Below are 18202 nucleotides of genomic sequence, written 5' to 3'. Positions count from 1 at the left end.
TTCCTGCTGCTCCAGCCTGGGGGCGAGCAGGGGTTCCCCCCCGCGCTGGACGCTTCCAGCGGAACGTCAGCCTCCTGCCCCTTCCCGCGCCCCTTCGCGGCGGGCGGCCAAGGGTTAAGCCGGCTGCGCCCCGGGCCCCCGGGTTGGCTGGCGCTGCCTGCTCGCCCCGCCCGGCCGGCCGGCCCCGTCCCGCCGGAGCTGCGGCCGAGCCGGGAGGGTCCTCGAGGAGCCAGCCGGGAGTCGGAATTGGGGGTGGGGGTGGAGCCTGGAGCGCCGGCAGGCGGTGGAGGGGGCCTTTTTGGATGCTTGGGGGAGGAGGGGTCTCGGATTCTGCCGTCTCGGTGTGTTCCGGTGTCGGTGTCCGCAAGTCCCGAGCCTGCTAAGTCTCGGTTTCTGGCTGGTCTTGGGAAACTGCCCCCTCGTTTCTAGGTTTCCAGAGCTCGGCTTCTGCTGACTGTGTCTGTGCGTCTTTGCACGTCCCCGGTTTCTGGAAATCCTGGCGTGTGTGTCAAGTCTGTTTGGGTTTGCGTCTCAGGGTTTCCCTGCTTCTCTGGGGTGGGGGGTGGGGTCTCTGTTCCTGTTGCTTTCCCGCGTGCGAGAGAGCGAAGTGAGGGCCAGCGTGTCGGAGCAGAACGGGCCCGGGGGGTCACCCGGTGGAACCTCGCATTGTGCATGCAGACCCGAGCCTGCAGGAGGGAGAGCCGGAGGCGACAGGGACTTCCAAGGCGGGCTGGGTAGAGCTGGGACCCAGAGGCTCTGAGTCCCGGCATGTGGGGTAGGAGTTGTGAGAGAGGGAGCCTGTGCAAGACACAGGCACTGCCCTGTGGGTCCGAGTGGGAGGGAGCGAGCGTGGGCCCGAGCAGCCCCGGGGGCTTCATGGACTATGGCTCATGCTCACTGCCCAGTTAAGCAGAGAGCTTGCTGGCTTTCCATCCTGCGCCCAGGACCAGAGGACACTCCCAAGAGGCTGATCTAGGCTCTAGCTCCGCCCCACCCTCCGTGCCCTGCCCCTCTGAGCTGGAATGGGGGAGGATGGCCCCCCTTCTTTCCCATGTCTTGGAAAAAGAAGGCTGGCTGAGATCCCCCACCCCCCACCGCAACACACACACACACACGGTACCAGTAAGCACATTGCTGACTCATTTTCTCCAGAAGACCCTGTGCCAGGGCAGATGCCAGTGGTTGGGTAGAAAAGTGGTGCCAGGCGAGCACCCCATAGTGGGGCCCAAACTTTGGGCAAGTGGGCAGTCATGCTGCATGGAGGCCCAGCCTCTGCTCTCTCCTGTCTTGCTGCCTCCCTCATCACTGCAGGGCCCCAGATCCTCTGGCCCCGGTGTGCCTTCCATCTTTGCCCCTCCACACCTCTCCCCAGACCACTGATGTGCCATCTCAGGCAGTGGCGGAGGACTCCCACTGGTGGGAGGCAGGTTGCCATGCAGAGAGAGCACTGCCCCGAGACAGCGTGACTCCTGACTGCTCTGTGAGCTTGGGCAAGCCTTCCTGCCACTGCCTTTTCTCATCCACAACACGGGCATCTTAACTCCCAGTTGGCAGTGGGGTTTTGTGAGGATCAATGGGACCGTGCATGGAAAGGGTTTAGAACAGCGCCTGGCTTGTAGTAAGTGCTCAGCGAACGGCAGCTGTTGCTTCTATTATTCACTTCATCTTCAGTGGGTGTGTGAGTCAACTGGAAAATTCTGGGTTTCATCCTGTCCAGACAGATGACCTGTCTGTGTTGCCATGGAAGAGGTGTAAGGTGTGAAGGAAGGAGCCTGGGTGTGACTGTCTGGCCACATGGGGCCTGGCCAGTCCATGGAGGCAGGTGGAACAGGGCCATCACCCTTTGCTCTTCTGTGTCCTCTGAGCAGCTTCCTTCCCCGCTTACCTCTTGGGAGCACAGCCAAACCCAGACTCCTCAGGGGTCCCTTCTTTGTGTGTTTCAGGGTCCCAGGACCCTGGGTGTCAACTCTGAGCTCTCAGTGGACATTCAAGCTAGTATGGGTCTCTAAGATCCTGTGTGTTCCCAGGTAAGGGGGATGGACGGAAAACCATGCAAACCAGCTACACGTTCCAGCAGCCTCGTGGTCCAGGAGTAGGCGCACTTGGTGTCCTGGCAGAGGGCCTGCCTCAGGAGAAATGAATGCCTGGGTTTCCTTCCTGGAGGGCTGTGTGGCTGGGCTGTGTCTCCAAGATCAGGCACCTAATGCGTGGCTCCAGTTTCGGCTGCCTTCTGCCCTCTCTGGCCCCTGTGCTCTGGTCTTCCCGACATTCTGGAGCCCTGGGTTCACTGAGCCAAGGCCCACAAGTCAGTGGTGAAAATAGAAGTTTGGAAGAGCAAAGCCTTGAGCCAGCGCAGGCGCTGAATGTTACTAGCAGTAGCCTAAACAGGGTTGGAATGGGAGCAAAGGGATCCTCAGGGTCTCCCTCTGGGAGCCAACTTTCCAGGCCTGGAGCTTCCTTAGATGGCTCACTGGCTCCCCAGGCTGCATCTCTGTTCCTGTTGGTGAAGGCTAGGACTCTGGCCTCTGGCAAGTAGGAAGTCCCTTTAAGTCTCTGCTTTTCTTCTCCATGGGAGGCAAGTCCAGTGAAAAGGACTGTTCGTTAAGCAGTGCGATCAGATGATATGGGTCACTGACATGCTGTGCAGCTTTGGGCAAGTCACTCCCCCTCTCTGGGCCTTGGTTGCCCATCTCTACAATGTGGGGGACAGGACTAGAATCTGGCCTCTAGAAGAACTCAGAGGGCCTTCTCCCACTCTACACTCCTGCACTATACTTTGGAAGTTTATGGGTCAAGTGCACACAGAATCCAGGTCTGAGGTGGTCAGGGGCATTTTTCGAGGTGAATGAATGAGAGACAGATATTTTTGTAGCAGGCCTTCAGGATTGGAAACCGGGGTATTAGGAAGCTTGATGAAGAGAAGATTCTGATCCTCTCTCCCCTGCAAGTCCTCTTTCTACTGAATTTTGGGGATTAAAAATATTTCCCCCTAATTTACCCTTATTCTCTACAGAGTAGTCACCTTGGTGTAACACATGGGAAAGAGCTGGCTGGGAGCGATGTGTGTGCTAGTTGCGCTTTCTTTCCACCTGGCCTCTCTTAAGCAGCTTGGGAAACATTCTAACACCGGTGGATGAGACATAGCACAGTGAGACTGGAGGAGTGAGGGCCAGTGCCTGGCAAGTGCTAGGAAGAGAGGGAGCTGGAAGGAAATGGAACAGAAGCTAGTGAGGATGCCGGAACATTGGAAGTGAGGGGCAGTGTCTTCTGAGGGAGCATTCTCAGAAAAACTGAGTTCCCTGGTCCTCAAAGTTCAGGGACGGCTGAATGACAGAAAGTGCCGTCAATTTATTTCAGGACTTCTCAGAGCCTTTGGTGTGCAGTTGTGCTTTGGGAACTGCCAGTACTGGAATACAGGAGATGGTTCTTCCCCAATATATCTGGCCAGGTTCCTATAGTGTCCCCCTGGTGGGTGGAGGAAATAGTACTGGAAAATTTTGACCCAGAGGCTGCCCAGGGTGACTGTGAGGAAGTACCTGCCCTCCTTAAGCCTCAGTTTTTGTCAAACAAAGCTTCCTACTGTTTCTTTTCAGGGGTGATGGGGCTGCCATTTGGTTCAAGTGGGCAGGTCATCATGCCACACAGAAGGTCAGCCTGTGCCCTTCTCTCCAGGCAACTCCAGGGCCACTAGGCACTCTGACCTTTAGTCATTGCTGGTGCTTAGCTGGAGATGAGTGGATCCTGGGCCTGTCTGTCCCAGCCTTAGCCCTCCCCGCCCTCCCGTCGCAGCCCTCTTGGCCTGCATCCTGGCCAGCCATCCCTGGCCACGTGCCGCCCTCCCCTTTGCCTGCTCGAGGATCAGATGCCCCAGGTAGCTTCGGGTGTCACCAGTGGCTGCTCCCACAGGAAGGTGAAATCAGATTACTGCCTCTGCCCATTTTGGCAGGAGCCACTGAGCAGAGCATTAACCCTTCCGGTCCCCAGAGTGCGAGGGCAGCAGAGACAGTCAAAGGATCACTTGCATGGCTGGTGGCAGGCCAGGTCCTTGACAAGCATGAGCTCATTTAATCCTCAGGCCTGGCCTGCAAGATAGGGAGTGCCAGCCTATGTTTCAGAGGAGACAGGCTCAGGAAGGCTGCGTGACTCATCCAGGGTCACACAGCTGGTAAGCAATGGGGCTGGGTTTGTTCCTGTGTCTGACTCCCCATGGTCTCTTCTCTTATCTCCTCCCATTTTCTATCAGCATAAAGCCAGCTAGGTTACTTCCTTAGCACCCACTGGTCCTGGTCAAGGGGTCTCCCCCTGCTCCCTGCCTTGGGCCTGGAGAGTGAGTTTTTCTCTCTCGTGCCCTTTGAGGATGTTGGTCATCCAAGCAGATTAGAATGGTCTTCCTCCTGACTACCCACTGGGCCTCAAGATCATGAGGCCATAGTACTATGGGGAGACTGATGCCCAGAGAGGGCGAGGGGCAGGGGCTGGCTCTTTATTGCCCAGTGAGTTGGCAGCAGATTTTGAGCTGGACCCTGGGTCTCTTGACACCCTGGGCAGGGCTTTCTGCGCATTATTTCCTGCCCCATAAACCTTGGTTTATCATTCCGTAAAAAAAGCAAGGTTGTATTTGTACCATATAAGCAGTTCCTGCCCCGTGAGGCCCTACCTAGAGACCCAGGAGTGTGGACTATTCTGATGGTGTCCTAGAGCCTGCACCTTGCCTCCCACCCACGATGGGTGATACTGGGGTGGGACTGGGCTGGATGATCCACTCCCAATTCCCCAGCCGGATCTGGGCCGAGGGGTGGAAGCTGATGCCGCCTCTGCTTGTGTCTCCTGGTCTCTAGGGGGTTTCTCTTCACCTGGATCTTAGTCTCATTTGCCTGTCACCTGGCCTCCACCCAAGGAGCTCCTGAAGGTAATTCTGTCTTCTCTTTGTCCAGGGGGAGATGGGAGGACAGAAGGGATTGGAGAGCGCAGGGGTAGGAGACATCCGTGCCCCTAATTGGAATTTGATGCCTCAATTTTCTCATCAGTAGAATGGAGCTGATCATTGGCAGATTCTCTCTGGTCACGAAATAATCACGTTTGATGTTTTGTAAGGGGTAATACGGGCTCGTTGCAGAAATGTAGAGGGGCAAGCCTTTTGTTCCTCTCCGAGGCACAATTTGAGTAGGTCACTTTGGGCCAGTCAGCCTCAGTTGTCCCTGTTTGTCCTGAGACAAGTGCTGAGAGGAGGCACGAAGGCCACGACTATCACTGCCCAAGCCTGTGACCGGCCCTCCCCTTCCCCTGAGACCCTGCTTTTCCCAACTGTCCCTGAGGAGCTGTCCAGGGGGCCAGGGCTGCAGTGGGCTGGCTACACAGCTGCCCCTTGAAACCGAAACCTCTCCCACATCTGTTTGTCAAGCAGCCACAAGGCCTCTTAAAATAGCAGCCCTTCCCCCGTCTCCACACCCTCCGTGTGCGGGGCAGGCAGCCGGGCACTCCCAGAGCCCCTGCGGCCTGACCTGGCTGCCAGGCAGGGATTGGGCCCCTGGGAGGGGAGGGCTGTGCCCAGAAGAAAGTCCGGCTGCCCGGCAACATTTTGTGCAAATGTCATATTTTCCGAGCTTGCTGTTTCCCCTACAAAGTAGGTGAACAGCTGTCCAGAGTCCTGAGTCAGGCACTGGGGGTTGGGGAGAGGCCGAAGCTGTGTGGAGCCAGGTTTATGTAATAAAGGGATCTTGCTGCGGCCAGCTGGCCGGGCCCTTCCGTCTTGGCGTTGGGCTGCGTTCATTCCCCTGTCCCCTAGCCCCTCAGCCCTGATGGGATTCTGGATGTTTGTCCACCCCTGCGATCCAACCTGTCCGAGGGCCTCCAGCACAGGATAGCATAGTGGCTAAGGCCAAAGACCCTGGATCCAAGCAGTCAGGGTTCAAACCCCAGCTGTGTCTTTTATTACAGGATGTGTGACGCTGGGCAAGTTATCATAGCGAACGTTTCTGACCCTCACCTATAAAGTGGTGATAAGAAACAGTACCTGCTTTATAGATGATTGAGAGAATCAAGGGGGATAAAGCACTTGGCACATAGTAAGTGCTCAATAAATGTTAGTTATGACTGTTAATTGTATTATTTACCTGAAAGTTTGGGCAGGAACAGCCCCTCTCTATCCACTGTGGAGCCCACAGTGATCAGAGGCTCCGGAAGCTCAGTGGTGACCACCTTGGCTCCAGGTGTGAAAGTTTGGGGCTCTGCCCATCAGCTGCACCTGTGCAGTCTGTGGGGGAGGCTTGGAGACTGGCTGGTGCCCAGCTTTGAATCCCACTGGGCAGGGTGATAAGGGAAACCTCATTGGTGCCACCTAGCCTGGTCATTTGTCGCTTTCCTTGGGCGAGTGCAAGTGGCTGTAAGCTGTGGTGTTCAGGGAGAGAGGTGTGCAGCCTGGGGGCCTCCCCCGGTGGGACGAGGGGAGGGGAGAAGTGGCTTCCTGCCCCTACCTCTTCCCCAACAAGTGGCTCCTCCATTTTAAGTTGTTTATAGTGAGAAATACCTTGTGATAATAAAGAGGTTTCCGTAATTATAACATAAAACACACTACTACTGAGAGAATCTTAAGCAGTGGTTTTTTATGGCTTAGGACCTGGGGGCAAACAGAGGCGGGGAAAGGAGGAATTTGAAGTGGGCTGAAGGCCCTGGGGCCCTAGAGAAGACTAAGGCTCTTCAATCAAGTGACTGGAGTAGCAGCCTGCAGCTGTAGGGTTCTTAGAACAGTGTTAGTGAGCACTTCGTGGCCATGTCTGGGTCTCGTTTCCCTTGCCTTACAGGCAGGGAAACTGAGGCCTGGCAGTCAGGAAGAGACTGGGCCAGAGGTTCCTGGTGCAGGGTGAGGGGAGGAGAGGAGGGAGATCACCGTTTCACCTCCAACTATCTTATGATGTAGGCCCTTCTCATAGCCCCGTGTCATAGTGGGGGAAACTGAGACTCAGAGCCCAGACTCATGGTGGTCTTGCCTGGCTCTGAAGGCCGGCCTTCTGACTCCAGGGCCCGCGATGGAACCATTATGATGCCGGCACCCAGGTCTCAGTTTCTCCCAGCCTGTCGAGCTGTCCGTCTAACCATTCAGCTGTTTATCACCTCAGCTGTGAGCTGAGGGCCTACAAAATGCTAAGTGCTGCATTCGGCCCAATGTACATCCCTTGCACTGGGCAGCGAGGGAGAGAGCATTCCACGCCTGGGGGCTAGGGTGCTGAGCTCAGGGGAGCGGCCCTGAGGACCTGACCCAGACCCCAGTTCCGGAGGCAGCCTTTCCTTGCCGGCCAAGACAGCTCAGAGCCAGCTTCTGCAGACACTGGCAGCTCGGCTGACTGAAAGCGTTGGATGGCCCGTGAGAGGCAAGGTCAAGTCGCCTTTCCATAAACACCCTGGAAGCCCTCCTCTGCTCTGGCTAGCCCCACCGCCATAATTACTGGGCAGATGTGACCTGGCCAGCCCACGGTCTGCCAGAGGACAGAGGTTGCAGGGATGCCTTCATGACTTCCTCTGCTCTCTTCCAAGCCACACAGGGAGAATGGAGTCATTGGAACTGTCCTCTCCTCTGTGCAGATAGAAGCTCCCCTGAGCATGCTCCAACCAGACAAGGACCTTGGGGGTGGGAGGAGACTCAGTAGGTTCCTGAAGGTGGGCATCCTTACCAAGCTCCAGCGACATGTCCATTCTTTGCCCTGCTCCCTCACTTATGGAACTGCTTCCTAGAGGACATGGCTTTTGAGGCAGAGAGAAGGAAACAGGTCACATTGGACTACCTTTAAGACTCTTAGCACTAGCCTTTGGTGATGATCATTATTTTTAATATTAATAGCTATCATTTGAAAATGCTTATTTTGTGCCGGGCACTTTTTTTCAAGTGTATTAGCTCATTTAATCCTCACAACATCCTTCTGAGTTTGGTTTTACTGTTATCCCGTTTAATAGATAGGAAGACCAAGGCACTAAAGTCACAGGGCTAGTAAGTGATGGAGCTGGGAATTGAACTCAGGGAGTTTGGCTCCAGAGTCTGTTTTTTTTTACCACTATGTGCAAGATCATGCATCCAGACAAAGGACTGGTTCCAACTCTGCACTCTCAGTCACACCCATGGGGCACCCGGAGGGTTCTGGGGCTGGAGCAGGCCCTGACCATGCCCTCTCCCCCTCCGCCCTCCCTCTCCAGATGTGGACGTCCTGCAGCGGCTGGGCCTCAGCTGGACCAAGGCAGTGGGCGGCCGGAGTCCCCCACCCCCCGGGGTCATCCCATTCCAGTCAGGCTTCATCGTTACGCAGCGGGCCCGGCTCCAGGCCCCCACGACCGCCATCATCCCTGCCGCCCTGGGCACAGAGCTGGCGCTGGTGCTGAGCCTCTGCTCCCACCGGGTGAACCATGCCTTCCTCTTCGCCGTCCGCAGCCGGAGGCACAAGCTGCAGCTGGGCCTGCAGTTCCTCCCGGGCAAGACGGTCGTCCACCTGGGACCCCGGCGCTCTGTGGCCTTCGACCTGGACGTGCACGATGGGCGCTGGCACCACCTAGCCCTGGAGCTCCGTGGGCGCACAGTCACCCTGGTGACGGCCTGCGGGCAGCGCCGGGTGCCTGTCCCGCTGGCTTTCCACAGGGACCCGGCGCTTGACCCCGAGGGCTCCTTCCTGTTTGGAAGGATGAGCCCGCACGCGGTCCAGTTTGAAGGTGCTCTGTGCCAGTTCAGTATCTACCCTGTGACGCAGGTCGCTCACAATTACTGTACCCACCTGAGAAAGCAGTGTGGACAGGCCGACACGTACCGGCCCCAGCTGGGACCCCTCCTCCCCCAAGACTCTGGCGCATCCTTTGCCTTCCAGACCGACCTTGCCCTGCTAGGCTTGGAGAACCTGACCACTGCCATGCCAGCCCTGGGGTCACGGCCAGCAGGCAGGGGACCCAGAGTGACTGTGGTGCCCCCCACACCTACCAAGCCCCTAAGGACCAGCACCACAGAGCCTCACAAGCGTGTCTTAGTGGGGGGCCCAGCCCGGACCCCGCTGCCACCTGCCAAGCTGTCAGTGAGCAAAGTGCCCCGAGCCTCTCCTGCCAGCTCCACCACACCTGTCCAGCCATTGCAAAAGAGCATAGCCACCAAAATCCCCCAAAGCCACCTAACCAAGCCTTCAGCCCCTTCTCCTTCAATTGCCCCTGTCAAAAGCCCCCGCCCCACCCAGAAGGTAGCTCCACCTTCTTTCACAAAGTCAGCCCCTCCCACCAAGAAGCCAGTGTCACCCACTTTCCACCCAGCTCCTGCCAAAGTGTCCCGCCCTGCAGTGAAACCGATCCAGAGGAACCCTGTAACGCCCAGACCCCTACCACCCAGCACCCGGCCCCTTCCCCCTGCCGCTGGTGCCTCTAAAAAGCCATTTCCCTCAGTTGTCCAGACAGAGGCCAAGATGAGCAGTCGAGCCAGTGAGTCAGCTCCTGCCCGCACAAGCACACGCAGACCTCCCCAGCCTACTGTTTTGCCCCCATTACCCGCCCCCAGTCCTGGCTCTACCAGGACCACTCGGCCACGAGCCACAGTGATGCCTCCCACCCTCACTCCTGGTTCAGCCTCCACTGGAAGCAAGAAATCCACTGGATCAGAAGTCACAAAGAAAACCAGACCCAAGAACAGCCCCTGGAAGCCTGTCCCCCTCAGACCTGGGAAGGCAGCCAGCGATGTCCCCATTAATGATCCGACAACGGGGCCCAGCCCCAGACAGCCTCGGCCCAGCCGGCAGACCACCCCAGCTCCAGTGTTGGCCCCAGCGCGATTCCTGTCCTCCAGCCCCTGGCCCACAAGCAGTGGCTATTCGTTCTTTCACCTGGTGGGACCCACGCCTTTCCCGCTGCTGATGGGACCTCCGGGGCCCAAAGGAGACTGTGGTTTGCCGGTAAGACTGGGCGAGATGTGTGTGTTGCTTGGAGCTCGAGTGGGTAACGGGGGCAGTTAGGTCAAATGGTTGCTCCTGGTAAGGGCGGAGGAAGAGGAGCCGCTTAGAGCAGGGAGCTGGTTATGAGCAGTCTGGATGCGAACCTGGGTCCCCCACTCCTCCACCTCTGCTGTGTTTATGAGTGTAAGTCCTGCTCTGGATTCCTGACCTACTGAGCCAGACTCAGGTCAGCTGAAGAGCACCCTTGGGCTTTGGTTGGCCCAGGCCCCAGGTCATTCTTTGCTATCCCAACTGTAAAGGTCAAATGGCTTCAGGAAAACTATGAACTGGCTGGCCCAGTCATGCAGCTTCCAGAGGCCAGCTCCTGACTCCTAGAGTAGAGCTCCTCGGGCCACCAGCCTGCCTGGGAGTCGCCCATGGGTAGTCCTGAATGTGTTTTGTTTGGCACATGCAACATTGTTTAAAAATATTTAATAAGTTACTAACATTTTAAAAATATGAGAGATTTCTTAGAAAAGACCCAGTGACCAGCTTCTCTTAGAAGTGGTAGCGATGCAGTGGCCCATGGGCTGCAGCCAGGTCAGGGCTGCTCCTTTAGATGGGACAGGCTTGCCCCTGTCTGTGCCAGTCTCCACATCTTCCAACCCAGTCCTTTCGCCCATGTATGTTACTTGCCTGGATCCAACATTCGATGTGTGGCCCCTGGTAGAGGAGTTTGGCATGAGGAGGGTCAGAGTGGACCCGAGCAGCCAAGGAAAGGAGAAGGGACATTCCATGAGCAGGAAACATTCTCAGGGTCAATGCCGCTGGCTTGCCTTGGACGGGCTCCAGGGGCAATGACCTTTCCACAGCTGGAGGCCAGTTCTTCCAGCCGGGGAATGATGGGATAGAGTTTCTAGGAAGCTTGGGCCTCAGCTCTGTTCTCCTGCCTTGGTGATGACCACTGTGTGGTTTCCTCCTTCCGGGCTCTGTGTTTGACATTAGGCTCCCTACAGTGTGGAGACAGTGGCAGATGCTGGGAATTCCCCGGCCTTACCAACACACTTAATTGGTTTTAATAATCATTAGGAATAACATTTATTCAGCCTGTCTCCAAGGGGACTGAGGGCCTGTTTTTATTATAACCATATTGTAGAACTTATGGAAATTGTATGCATTGCTTTGCAGTTATATCAACATTCTGCTCAAGTCCCCGTGTTCTGCAATTGGCAGGGTAGAGAGCTGGGAGCCGAGGAAAGGAGGAGCCAGTCCTCCAGGCCACCCAGTCCGACTCAGGCACCAGGTGCTGGGGCCCTGACAGTTCGGCTTCCCAAGCTTCATGGTGCTGGCTCACTGGCTATGAGGTTGAAAGGGGGTGAGTTGTCTCCCTCTGTTAGAGGGCAGCGAGGTTCAGGCTCAACCTTGCTTCCCAAGCTGTGTCTAGTGTGGAGAGGGGACAGCCATAGCCAAGCCAGCAGAGCTGCAGCAGGAAGGGATTTTTTTTAGGGTATAGAATCTGCCTTTGGGCCTGGTGGATGCCTGGGCCACACACTTCCCTCCCTCCTGGGTTTGGTGATGTGGGGTCAGCAGGAGGATGAGACCTCCTGCCATGTCTCCTCCGTGATCAAAGAAGGTGCTGGAGTTGTCCTGTGCAGTGGATGGATGCTTAAGCATCATTCAGTTCCACCCTCCTCAATAGACAAGGGAGGAGCCCAGAGACTATGCCCAGAGAGGACCAGGCCTTGCCCAAGGGCACATAACATGTAGGAGGCAGAGTTGAAGTTTATGCCCCAGCTTCAGACTCCAGGACATTCCATCTCACCCCCATGAACGTCCACTCTAAGACCCTAGGATCCAGAGCTGGGAGGCTGGGGGTTTCAGAAGATGTATCAGGCCCTGTCCTTGGCCTCAAAGGAAGAGCTCAGCATTGAGACTCTTCTGTTTCTATCCCCATTATGTTTATGAGTTACTTCTCCATGTGTGGCATTTCCCTTTAGGACCTCACAGGAATTGGTTCAGGAGGGGCAGGATGTGTGTATTAGTCCCTTCTCTGCAGATGAGATACAGGGTGAGAGGGACAAAAGATTTGGCCAAGGGCACCCAGCATGTCCTTGCAGGGGCTGGGATGCAGCCCTGGGTCTCTGACTTCCAGCAAGGGCCCGGCTCTTCCTGCTCTTCAGGCCCTGGGTGGATGCGAGCAAGAGGGAGGACGGCAGTCTGCCCAGGTGGCATCCTCCCTCCTGCCCCACACTCTCCCCTAATCCCACCTTCCCCTGTCTTGGAATCTAGCCTCACTCCAATAGGAACCCAGAAGCTTCCAGAAGCTTTGTCCAGTCCTCTGTGTGGCAGGGGGCAAAGTAATCATTTATATTTCACCAGATACCAGAAATTATGAAATCAAAGCGGCATCTTTAAGTGGTGACAAGAACTCATGTTCCTTATGTCTTCTCTTATCTGTCCCCAACCTCCATACACATTCAGTGTCTAATCCCAGCAGAGCAAAAGCTGTGCTGCCCAGGGCATGGGGCTTAACTGTCCCCAGACTAGGAACATGCAGACCTAGGTTCAAACCCCCTCCCCACCCTTTACTAGCTCTGTTGCTCTGACTCACACTCTCAGCCTCAGTTTCTGCAGAATGTCAGATAATAGCTCCCAGCTCCTGCGAGGAAGCAAGTTGGAAGACCTCCAAGGCTGCTTTGCTGGGTGACTTGGGAAACTGCTTTCTTCTCTCTGGAACCATCTCCCCTTGTGACACGACATTGGAAGAGCTCCCTCTTTAGAGATGTCCGTGAGACCTTTCAGAGCCTGAGAAGGGTGCCATGGCTGTGTTGGACTGATTCAGCATGGTTCTTGAGGGACATGGGACAGACTGATGGAGGCTGGGACAGAGCGCTGGGCCTGGGCCTGCCAGGAGTTATAGACACTGAGCGAGGAAGCCCTGGAGCGGGGGGAGCATGGAAAAGCTGACTGGGCCGGGTGGGGAGGGGCAGGGAGGCTGTGGTTCAGAGGCTGCACAGAAGCTGCACAGAAGCCCCACGCCTGGGAGGAGGCGAGTCAAGGCCTTATTTATTCACAATCGGGCCGCTGGCATTTGCACGCGCATGCACTTTTTGCAGGCGTCACCTCGGGGAGACCCGGCTGAGGGCCTGGCCCACAGCAGACGCTCCGTGACTATCTGTAAATGAAGGAATTTGATCCTTACCAAAAAAAATCAGGTTGTCCTGACTCCCAGGCTGGGTTCCTTGAAGTTACATAGATTTCTGCTGGTGGTGGGATGAGGCCACGTGGAGTGTAAAAGCCCCACAGACTTTAGACTTGGAGTGACCTGGGTTTGAACAATTTCCTTATTCAGCCATCCTTTCCTTCTTTCAACGCTGATTGAGTTCCTTCTAGCTGTCTGGTGCTGTGTGACCTTTGGTGAATCACTTAACCTCTCTGAGCTTCCATTTCTGCTTCTGTAAAATGGGAATATGGAACCATCTACCTTTCCAGGGTTGTTGTGTGGATGGAGCGAGATGAGGGACTTAAAGCACCCAGCGCTGGAATCTGAACCCCAGTGGATTGTGCGGCTGATGTGTGGATGGTTGAGGTGGGGGCATTGTTGCACAAAGAACTAGGAGGGTTTGGACACAGCAGGACTTTCCTCCTGTTGGTGGTTAGGAACTGGGACTAGATCTTGAGAAATTCACTCCTTAGGTCAGTATCACCTAGAACCCAGGAGAGTGGAGGGGTGTTTTGCCATTTTTACCATATTGCTTTTGAGCTTCTGTGTGTCAGGCTCTGTGCTAAGCAGTGTGCAGGCTGCATCCTGCGACTCCAGGTGGGGAGCAGGGCAATTGAGGAGAGTTTAAGGAAGGGACTGTTTACAGAGCTGTGGGCAGGATCAAAGGAACCAACAGGGGCTGGAATCTCACAGGCGGCCATCCTGAAGGTACAAGGGGGGGGCAGGTGTTACCAGAACCCAGGAGGGTTAAAACATGACCAGGAGACTCTGACAGGAGCTAGGGTCAAACCACAGCACATCAGGGAGAGAGATACCCGACCCACTCTCTCCTGCAGTGGCCATCCCTTAGCCAAACCCAGCCAGAAGCAGAGAGCAAGGAAGCTGGGGGACGCAGCCTGTAGGGGTCACCTTCCCAGGGCACAGAGTGGCTCTTGGGAGCAAATGGAGAATAACCAGCACACATTATCTTGGAAGATGAGTTTTATATCCCATTTTACAGCTGGACAAACTGAGGCCCAGAGGCACAAGGAGATGAAGTAACATGCTCAAGGCTGCACAGAGAAGCCGTCTCAGTAGGCCCTTCCTTAGGACAGAGACTGCGGAAGGCTCAGCACCCTGTGGGCCATTTTTAGGAATAATCGTGAGCTCAGATAGTGAAATAGGAGGGCCCTTTGAGATCCCCTGCCCTCCCCCCCATCAGGCTACAGGCATTGAGCAGAAGTCCAGAGATGGAAAGTTCACTGCTCGGGGGTCACCCCACAGTTAGCAGCACATTCAGGTCTCCCAGATCCCAGGCCTGTGAACCCTCTCCTTGCTTGCCGCCAGGGGACATGCCAGCCAGGACTTACTGCTTTCTGCAAGGCTTGGCAGGCGTGCTTTTGCAGCTGGACACAAGGGTGGACTTGTTCCATGGGATGGGGTTCCCCTAGGTCTGGCTGTCGGAGGCCAGGACCCTTGGGGAAAGCCCAGAGTGGGGGCTTGGTTGTTTCCATGGCTCTTTGCATGAGCCCGGAGCCCAGGCCTCGTCCACCTCCCCCAGATGGGCCTGCGGCCCCCGCTCCCCTCCCTCCAGCTCTGGGCCCTCTCAGAGGCCCCGTTGTTTGCAGCGTGGAGTGGAAAATCCCACCCCGGCCTTGTGAATCATCCCAGAGTCACTCGCTCAGGCTTCAGGCCCTGGAAAGAAATGGCAGCATTTTTCCACTGGATGGAGAACAGGCAGGGTCTCCGATCAGGGGAGAGGGGGCGCCTGCCCTCACTCTCCCGCTAACAGGATGATCGCTGAGTGGGGAAGGGCCAGGCCTATGGCTGTAGCTGGGTGCTGGGTGGCCCGGCCCAGGTTGGTAGAAGAGGGCCGGCCTGGCCTGCAACTGGGGGCTGGGCTGCCATGTCAAGGAGCAGGACCATGGACTGACATCACCAGGCCGGGCCGCAGGTCCCAGCTGGCACTTAGAGTCTGCTCCGCAGATGTTGTGGATGAGGTCAGATTCCAGCTTGGATGCCCCCATTTCTGGGGCAGAAGAAATGCCAAGAGGGAGTGTCCAGGTCCTCTACAGTGGCGGCCCTGCCAGGGTCATGAGGGAGCTACACCCACAGAGACTGTCCCTTCCCAGAGCCCTGCACAAGCCCTTGACCCCTCTGGGCCTTGGCCTCTGTGTCTGAGATGGACATGGTCTCCCCTTTCCTCTCCGGCCAGATAACCTAGAGGAGGAAATCACCACCACCCTGTATTCAGGAAGGGCCAGTGTTGGGAAGCTTCCGGAATGTTCATTTTACACATGCCCATAGAAGGCAAGGGAATTACCCAAGTTTGCACAGCTAGTCAGAATCCACCTGGCCCAGATTTTCTGTGTGGGAGTTGCCCAGGGTAGGGGAACATGTCAAATGGTTTTTGGTTGACTCCAGGCTCTGCCTGTTAGCTGTGCAGCCTTGGGCAAGTCTCTGTATCTCTGAGCCTCTCTTTGGTCTCTCATATGTTAAAAGAACTTGGTAATGATAACAACACCTACAGTAATGCTGAGCTTTAGGCCCTGCATTTCACTTTAATTCTGGGTCACATGAAAGAATGGGGCCAAGGAGGGCCTTCTAGGAAGGGAAATCTTTTGCTCTTCCTGAGAAACAGATGTCGAGGAGGGTGGCTTAAAATTTTGCTCTTGGGAGGTTCCAGCAGCTTGCTTAACAGAAACAACAGCTAGCATTTTGGGCATTCACTGTGTGTCAGGCACCAGGATTAGCACTTTTTATAGATTATCTGCCAGCTAGATACTATTGTATCCTATTTTATAGTTAAAGAATGAAGCCTTGCAGACTGGAAGTTGCTTGCCCACAGCCACATAGCTAGTAAATGAGGATGCTCAATGTGAACCCAGGGCTCCAGTCTTACACTGGGGAGCAGCAGGGAGTAGACTGGCCCAGGATCTCAAAACTGCACAAGTGGACGTTGGACTAGAGACCATCTCCCCCACCCCCAGGCTCTGCATGGAAGACTGCTGCCAACTTGGCCAGCTGAACCAGAGGCTCAGAGGTGGCTGGAACTTGCCTGAGGCCACACAAAAGCCCCCTCCCTCCATCTGGGGCTCTTTTCAGTGCCGCTGGGGCCTTGGTACCCATGTCTGCCTGTCTGGATCTCTCTTCTGATTTTTGTTCGTGAGTGAGCAAGCACATGGTGTTCACAGGCCAGAACTGTGAACCGAGGCTGCCCAGCGTGAGGTCTGGATTAATTACCAGCCAAACCGGACTGGGTTTTCAACACTGATTTTAACTCTGGGCAGGAAACCTGGAATCTCTGCTGTTGATGGTTATTTGAAACAAATGAATTCCCCAGGCCTCACACATCCTCGAAAGCCTGGCTTCCTTCGAAGGCTCCGTGTTCAGCTCTTCAGATCAGGCACTTGGTTAATTGTCATTCACTCCTTCAGGACAGATGGGACAGTAGCTATTGAGCCCGTTGTAAAGGGGAGCAGCGAACAGGCTGGCCACACTGCTTATGCAAAGTCTCCAGCTACCAAGTGGCAAAACCGGGACTTAAACAAAGGCCAGCGCATTGTTTAGTAGGTCTGCTCGGCTGCCCCCCTCCCTGAGTGAAGGAAAGAGGCGAGGCCAGACAGGTGCTCCCTGAATGCCATGTGGCAGGGTTAGGCCATTCTCTTGTGGGAAATGGGGAGCCATTAAATGTTGAGCAGGGGAGTGCAGTGGGAAGATGAACCAGGCTCTGTGGAGGACTGGAGAGGGGAGAAGGCAGAGGTGGGGAGAAGGCAAAGGGACTGCCGCAGGTTCTCAGGGAGCTGTGATGAAGGCTGGGCCAGGCTGTGGCCACTGACGTGGATGAGACATTTGAGCGATGATCACTTACCGGGCACTGTGTTACACATTTACCCTCTCGCATTCTATTCTCATGATAATACGGGAGGAGGGTATTATTTCCCCCATTTTATAGGCATAGGCTGGTTAAGGAACTCACTGAAACCCAGCTGATAAGTGGCAGCACTGGGATTTGAACCCAGGCCTGTCTGATGGTTGTGTCCTTTATGCTACACTGCATCTCCGTGGTGCAAAGATGCTTGGTGTGACCTTGGACAAGTCCCTTCTCTGCTCTGGCTCTGCAGAGAACTTGGCTGAGTTCTGAGGTCTGTTGCTGTTTTATCAAACATTTGGCTGAGCCCTGGAGAGAGAGAGATGACTCATATCCCACTAGTTCCTTTGAGAAGACTATGGTCTGTTGGGAGGCTTCTAAGCAGACAATTCCATGAATAATATAGCAGAAGGAAAAAGGGGAACTTGGCCCGAATTGGAGGAGTGATCAGGGAAGGTTTCCTGGAGGAGGTGACACCCTAACTAAGTTAGCTGAATAATAAAAGATGAGAGCATCAGAAACTGAGAAATAGTAGCTGCAGAGGCCTGGAAACCCCAAAGAGCATGAGTTTCTCAGACAAGGACCTCAGGGAAGCCCCCTTCTCAGCCATGGGCAGGGCTCTGGGACAGGTTTGTTGAATGAATACTTGAACCCATTCTCTCATCATGCCACTTGGCACTGACACTGTGTTGCTTTCTCTTCAGGGTCCCCCTGGACTACCTGGGCTCCCTGGACCCCCCGGTGCACGGGGGCCTCGGGTAAGTGAGCACACACCATCCTTTGGAGCTCTGGCCTGCTCTCTAGTCTGCACGCCCCTGTAGTCCCAGTTTTGCTGTATGTCTTCAAGCTGTTCCCTGCCCCTCTCTGGCACTCATTTTCCAGTGGAATGGACATAGGGCTCTTAGGGGTACTGTGTGGACAGACATGGCATGGAAAAGTGATGACCTCTTACAGGGTCTCAGTTGTCCATTGTAAGTATGACTCTTGTAGCCTGGGGTGGGGAAGGGGTTTCTGCAGACCACATCTCCTGAGCTGATGGGCTTTGGTGTTTGTCCAGGGAAAAAGCTGACTTGGGAGGACACGACCCTTGCATCCGTCTTCTCCTATCTGCAGGACCATCCTGGGGTAGGGATGCTGACATAGGCACCTGGACGGGCCATGCCAGGGAGTCGGTGTGCTCCCTGTGCTGAGAGGCTCAACCGGAGGCCAGAGGGTGGCTTGGCAGGGCTGAGGTGGCTGATGTGA

General features: G+C 55.6%; 1 protein-coding gene across 1 annotated transcript in view; it reads left to right on the top strand.

Moving 5' to 3' along the window:
* Positions 1-1468: 1468 nt before the first annotated feature.
* Positions 1469-18202, top strand: part of COL27A1 (collagen type XXVII alpha 1 chain) — a 118907-nt gene continuing 102173 nt past the window's right edge. The window contains exons 1-4 of the mRNA XM_087822867.1: positions 1469-2027; positions 4839-4909; positions 8185-9905; positions 17662-17715. Of these exons, the coding sequence (XP_087678993.1) occupies positions 1795-2027; positions 4839-4909; positions 8185-9905; positions 17662-17715 (2079 nt within the window). The 5' untranslated portion in view covers positions 1469-1794. The remainder of the gene's footprint in view (positions 2028-4838; positions 4910-8184; positions 9906-17661; positions 17716-18202) is intronic.

Source organism: Miniopterus natalensis, chromosome 12, assembly GCF_054644295.1.
Source record: "Miniopterus natalensis isolate mMinNat1 chromosome 12, mMinNat1.hap1, whole genome shotgun sequence".
In the NCBI taxonomy this organism is placed as follows: domain Eukaryota; kingdom Metazoa; phylum Chordata; class Mammalia; order Chiroptera; family Miniopteridae; genus Miniopterus; species Miniopterus natalensis.
The sequence above is the reverse complement of the archived record's forward strand: the minus strand, read 5'-3'. Positions and strand labels throughout refer to the sequence as shown.